Consider the following 6,917-nt stretch of genomic DNA (forward strand, 5'->3'; position numbering starts at 1 on the left):
ATACCACATCTTCTTTTTTATACAGTCTGTCTGTCCTGCTTCAGGTTAAAGTTTTTGGTCGAGGTAGTTTTTGATGAAGTTCAAGTCCAACCAACTCGAAACTTAGAACACATGAATCGTCGGATATTTAAATCTTTCTAAGTTGTAATGCCAAATTAGAGTTCTGACCCCAAATGGTCCCAAGGCTCTTGAAGTCTTGGTATGTGTGTTTACAATTGATTAAATGTTTTCTAATGTGTCATATTGACACTGTGGCAATTTTTCAATTTTCAAAAATGATCAATACTACTGCATAGCCTTTTTCATAGTCTAGAAATAAATTATATATAATTTAAAAAAAATATGTAACTAAGAAATATGGTTTAATACTTATTCAAAGAAATAAAATTTTATAAAAGAATTATACTAGAATTTCAATTGATAGTAGTTCATACTTCCATTAAATAGCCTTTTCAAATTCAAGTTAGTAGGTTGCAATTCTGTTAATCTAATCAATGCAATTTTCCATAGGAAATTCTTTTACGGATAAAACTGTACCCCTTTTACTATGAAGTTTCAAAATGAATTATGTCCTAGGTGGTAAGCTCATATGCACTTCTACTTTTTATGCCCTACCTATGATAGTAGAGGGGCAGTCCCACCTACGATAGTAGAGGGGCATTATGTTTTCTAGTCTGTGCGTCCGTCCGTTCATTCGTTCGACCGTCCGTTCATTCGTTCGTCCGTCCGTTCTTCCCGCTCCAGGTAAAGTTTTTGGTCAAGGTAGTTTTGGATGAAGTTGAAGTCCAATCAACCTGAAACTTAGTACACACATGTTCCCCATGATATGATTTTCCTCATTTTAATGCCAAATATCTCGAAAAGGAGATCCATGACCTATCAAAATTTTTAGCTTATCTTTATCCTTAATTGATGCTCTACCAGCTTATAGTATCAATTTTAATTTCTTAATTTCTTAATTTTTACCTAACCTCACCTAGGTACATCCTAAAGACTTTCAACATAATTTCAATTCTGGTAAATTAGGGGAGACAGTAGGTGCGGATATTGAAATTGGAACATATGCAATAGTCATTAGAATGGTGACCTATCAAGAATGATAAGGTTATGTTTTGACTTATTTTACATAAGCTCATGCAGTTAACAAATAATGTGTATCTATTCACAAGCACTTGAGCAAAATGCAATTCCTGGAGGATCATTGTGAAAACTGTCTAAAGATATAAATATTTATAGATAATTTTCTCCATTTCAGATTTCAGAGGTAAGTGGAATTCTAGAATAATATTGACTATGCCAAGGTATATTTTTTAAATGTTTATCACACTATAATATACTTGAAGATGATAAGCACTTAACAAGCTTTAAAATTTGATTTTGTTATTGGCTATTTCTTTTTTTTTTTACATTTTCAGGAGTTCAATTTAAGTTTTTCCTAACAAGTGTAAATTTAGGAATTTCAGACATGGGGGCAGGATCTATTACCTTGTAAAGATATGAAACAAGCCCCATATTTTTTACAAAAAGAATATTCTATTTTATGTCAGTGTCACACTTTAAAATGATTGATAATATTTTTATAGTTTAATATTTTGTACTATAGTGTCGAGAAAAATTGATTCTAAACCTTGTCTTTAGTTTCTCGAATTATTATTTTTCATTAAACTTTAGTGTCACAGCAACTTGATCATGTTGATCCATAATCTTGTATAAAGCTTCACCAACTTTGTTTTGTTTCTTAGGGTCGTGGCATCTTTCCCTGTGATGTCTCTCTACTTGAGATGAATACAGACTTAGACTGGAGTCCACATGCCACAACTCTAAATACATTGCCTCTATATATCTGTGATGATGGAAGTGTTCTATTTTACAAGTAAGTTTGACCGTATTTTTATAGGTCAGTAAGGTCTGGAGGCAGAAAAAAAGATTATAGCTTCTTTCAAAATGAAGTCAAATTGTGAGCAAGATGGAGAATTGTCGAAAGATTAAAATGAAAATCAGTTTCATCAAATTTTGACTTTTCAGCTCACCTGGCCTAAAAGGCCTAGTGAGCTTTTCTCATCACTTGCATCCGGCGTCCGTCGTCGTCCGTAGTCCGTCGTCGTTAACTTTTACAAAAATCTTCTCCTCTGAAACTACTGGGCCAAATTAAACCAAACTTGGCCACAATCATCATTGGGGTATCTAGTTTAAAAAATGTGTCCGGTGACTTGGCCAACCAACCAAGATGGTCGCCATGGCTAAAAATAGAACATAGGGGTAAAATGCAGTATTTGGCTTATAACTCAAAAACCAAAGCATTTAGAGCAAGTCTGATGTGGGGGTAAAATTGTTTATCAGGTCAAGATCTATCAGCCCTGAAATTTTCAGATGAATTAGACAATCCGTTCTTGGGTTGCTGCCCCTGAATTGTTAATTTTAAGGAAATTTTACTGTTATTGGTTATTATCTAGAATATTATTATAGATAGAGATAAACTGTAAACAGCAATAATGTTCAGCAAAGTAAGATTTACAAATAAGTCAACATGACCGAAATGTTCAGTTGACCTCTTTAGGAGTTATTGCCTTTTATAGTCAATTTTTAACCATTTTTCGTAAATCTTAGTAGTCTTTTACAAAAATCTTCTCCTGTGAAACTACTGGGCCAAATTAATCATAAGTTGCCCACAATCATCTTTGGGGTATCTAGTTTAAAAAATGTGTCCGGTGACCCGGCCATACAACCAAGATGACCGTCATAGCTAAAAATAGAACATAGGGGTAAAATGCAGTTTTTGGCTTATAACTCAAAAACCAAAGCATTTTGAGAAAATCTGATATCAAGTAAAATTGTTTATCAGGTCAAGATCTATCTGCCCTGAAATTTTCAGATGAATCGGACAACCCGTTGTTAGGTTGCTGCCCCTGAATTGGTAATTTTAAGGAAATTTTGCTGTTTTTGGTTATTATCTAGAATATTATTATAGATAGAGATAAACTGTAAACAGCAATAATGTTCAGCAAAGTAAGATTTACAAATAAGTCAACATGACCGAAATGGTCAGTTGACCTCTTTAGGAGTTATTGCTCTTTATAGTCAATTTTTAACCATTTTATCATTAATCTTGGTTATCTTTTACAAAAATCTTCTCCTCTGAAACTACTGGGCCAAATTAATCCAAACTTGACCACAATCTTCTTTGGGGTATCTTGTTTAAAAAATGTGTCGGGTGACCTGTCCATCCAACCAAGATGGCCGCCACAGCTAAAAATAGAACATAGGGGTAAAATTCAGTTTTTAGATTATAACTCTAAAACCAAATCATTTAGAGAAAATCTGACATGAAATAAAATTGTTTATCAGGTCAACAACTATCTTCCCTGAAATTTTCAGATAAATCGGACATCCCGATGTTGGGTTGCTGCACCTGAATTGGTAATTTTAAGGAAATTTTGTTGTTTTGGGTTATTATCTTGAATATTTTTATAGATAGAGATAAACTGTAAACAGCAATTATTTTCAGCAAAGTAAGATTTACAAATAAGTCAACATGACCGAAATGGTCAATTGACCCCCTAAGGAGTTATTGTCCTTTACAGTCAATTTTTAACAATTTTCCACTGAAACTACTGGGCCAAGTTCATTATAGATAGAGATAATTGTAAGCAGCAAGAATGTTCAGTAAAGTAAGATGTACAAACACATCACCATCATCAAAACACAATTTTGTGATGAATCCATGTGTGTCACTTGTTTAATATTCACATAGACCAAGGTGAGCGACACAGGCTCTTTAGAGCCTCTAGTTGTATAATACTTCTGTGTGTAAAAAATGGGAAAATAACCATTTTTTACCCAATCACCAAAAACCTGCAAATATATCTATTATTTGAATCAAAAGTAAAAATGCATTGTAATAGTCGAAATATAAGGAAATAATTTTAACTACCAACCCATTTTAACTAAAGTTATCATATTTCAGGGATAAAACAGAAAAGCCAATGGAATTGTCAGAAGGACAGAAAAAAGAACTACATCAAAAAGAAAATACAAGGTAAATGTTGTTCAAGCAAAGATTAATCATTACTGCTGCTTTGAACCATTTGTTAAAAGTGGCAAAGAAATGCAAGTTTTCACTTTAGATTGCAATTTTTCAAAATACTGCCCGCTGAATTTTTTTAAGGAGAGAACATCTCTGTTTTAATGCAAAGAAAATATTAGTCATTCATTTTTTGTTTTAAATAGTAACAAATGAATCTTGACATATATAGGGTGAACAAATTATAAAAATTACCAGAAAAGTGTAATATCTTGACTAATACTAATTTAGAAGAAGAAAAAAATCATAACATACATAAACACATTACATGTTATAGTCACCCCTAATATTTTCATTCAATAATTAGAACTGGTTCAAAAACTGGGAAAATTGCTCCTTCCTCTTTAGTTTTTATATGACAGAGGATAGTTCCTGTTATAGAAATACTTGCAAAACTAATTGGAGCTGTTTTATTTGAAGGTTGAACAGAACAACTGCCAGGACGACATACTCACCTAGGAAAGAAACAGCTCTGAAGATCTACACAGATGACCATCCCCCTAGCACCAACAATAAAACTTCCCCAGATCTTGACTGAAAGGCTTAAAACCATTACATTTTTAACTGGTTTCTTAATAAATTGTTTTACTGGTTTCTTAATAAATTGTTTAACCGGTTTCTCAATAAATTGTTTTACTGGTTTATTGATATAATTTAAGACAGGTTTTACTGATAGAGTTAAAAACAGGTTAAACTGACAACATTTCAAACTGGTTTGATAAGTAAAACTAATCTGATATTGAAAAACACAAAATAGATAAGATAAAGTATTTACTGTGGTAAGGTTTTTCTTGGTTGAAAAAATACCAACCTGTTTTCATCTTCACAAATTTCCAAGGAGTTCAACTGTAACTGTATTAAAATTCTAGCTGATTTTTAATTGTGATGACACAAAATTCCATGAAACTGTAAAATTACTGTGGTTAATGGCAATTTAGATATCAAAGAAAATTTACCAATAAAAGTTTACCATAGAATATTCATTTCTATTCTAATAGCTAGATATATTTCAAAAATAACAAAATGTTGAAACAAAGTTTTTTTATACAGAGTTATTAAAGTTAAATGTAGTGTCCAAGCACACGAATCAGTAGTATTAAAAATATTGATATCACTTAAATTTTGCAATAGTTGTTGAACATATATGATTGATTTATGCTGTAAAGCTTATGGGCTAAGAGGTTTGTTATTTTGAAATAGACAAAACAAAAAATAGCATTTTGAATTAGTTCCACCAAAGAAATCATGCGTATAAAGATTATTACAATTGTAAAAAGATCATGTATAAAGTTTTTATTGTCAAAGAATTAAATTTAAAATATTTCATTTGTTATTTTTATTTCACAGTTTTCCATACATAGAGATTTTTTTTTGTGTTCAGCTGCAGTATCTTTATGTAATCAAATAGGTTTATCTATAAATGCTGCAAATGATGAGAAAAATGCAATTATGCAAATCATGTATGTCAATTAAAAAAGGTATTAAGTACTCCAAAATCAAGAGAAGTAAAAGAAATTGTGCAAACCTAAACTAAAAACATGCAGAAAATAAAAGATATGCCCATCAACTCACATGCTTTCAACGGAAAGAGGGAATTGCTTTTAATTATTTAGTCTAAATTTATTATGATTCTATTCTGAGTTGCACATAATATTAATGATCCAATAAGGTAAAACACACAGTTGAAAGTGATTTTGAAAAAAATATTCACTATGTCTAGAAAATTTAATTGTCAAAGTGAACCTTCATGTACAGAAGTTACAAAAAACTGTAATCAGTAGTAAAAAATAGATAATGTTTACAATTGTTAAGAATACACTTCATGTATATTCAAGTTACATTAAACATAATTTGGGTTGCTATGGGTTACTGCAATGATGTCTTTATGGAACCTGCATTTTTGCCCTTTATAGTTTGTATTGTTTATCGGCACTTCGATTCACACAATTTAGTCATACTGGCTCAGAGCTTTCAAAACAAGAGCCTGAATCTGTCTTGCAGTATCAGAGAATATTTGAAACAATTCATTTATTTCTTTGGTAGAAGCTTCACGTTGAATAATAAAGCTTGCAATTTTTTCATTAATATCTCTTTCTGCATTTCATAAGATTATCAATTGATCTTTCTGTAAACATTTTTCAGATAAATACACATGTATGTCTAATAATGGTCAATTACAGAATTGTTGATTTTTTTCTTTGGCTTTTTCAAGATATTCAGAAAATATCAACCAAGATTGTCAATTGTTACATTATTAATTAATCTGTTTTATTAATGTAATTTTAATTTATAAGGTGCTGTGGGGAAAATATTTAAGAATACTGAAGTATAAATTATTTCAGAATTGTAAAGAAGCCAAATATGAATACATGTTCTTGTTTTTTTCTTGGGATTGTATATATTACTATCTGTCGACATATTTCCAGTGTAGAATATATCTACACTGGCTGTTCAGATTTCAATGATTTTGAATAAAAAATATCTATGTAATGTACAGTGTTATCATTGTTTCCATTGTAAGAGTACTAAAGTAGATAGTGAAAATGTACAAAGAACTGTTTTAGAAACTTAAAGAGACGGAACAGATTGTGTTCCTTTATTGACACATATACTTTAAAATACACTTTAGTTATAAAAGTTTACAGGAGTAATATCAGCCCTTTATTTAGTTATGTGTCGATTACAAAATACAGATTCAGCAATTTAAAAAATACCCGAATGAATGACACATAAATGAATAAGAAGCAAGGGAATATCTACAAGTGTATCTCAAGTTGATAATAATAAGTGACATAACATTGAAAATAAACTCATCATATACACATGGAAAAAAGTA

The 6,917-nt window shown here is 30.8% G+C and overlaps 1 protein-coding gene across 1 annotated transcript; it reads left to right on the forward strand.

Annotated features, from left to right (window-relative positions):
• Positions 1–1,749: 1,749 nt before the first annotated feature.
• Positions 1,750–5,152, forward strand: LOC143049940 (ubiquitin carboxyl-terminal hydrolase 47-like). The gene is made up of 3 exons (XM_076223717.1): positions 1,750–1,873; positions 3,965–4,036; positions 4,502–5,152. Exons 1-3 carry the CDS (start codon positions 1,782–1,784, stop codon positions 4,617–4,619), a joined length of 282 nt encoding a protein of 93 aa, XP_076079832.1. The 5' UTR covers positions 1,750–1,781; the 3' UTR covers positions 4,620–5,152.
• Positions 5,153–6,917: the final 1,765 nt, after the last annotated feature.

Source organism: Mytilus galloprovincialis, chromosome 10 (assembly GCF_965363235.1).
Source record: "Mytilus galloprovincialis chromosome 10, xbMytGall1.hap1.1, whole genome shotgun sequence".
In the NCBI taxonomy this organism is placed as follows: domain Eukaryota; kingdom Metazoa; phylum Mollusca; class Bivalvia; order Mytilida; family Mytilidae; genus Mytilus; species Mytilus galloprovincialis.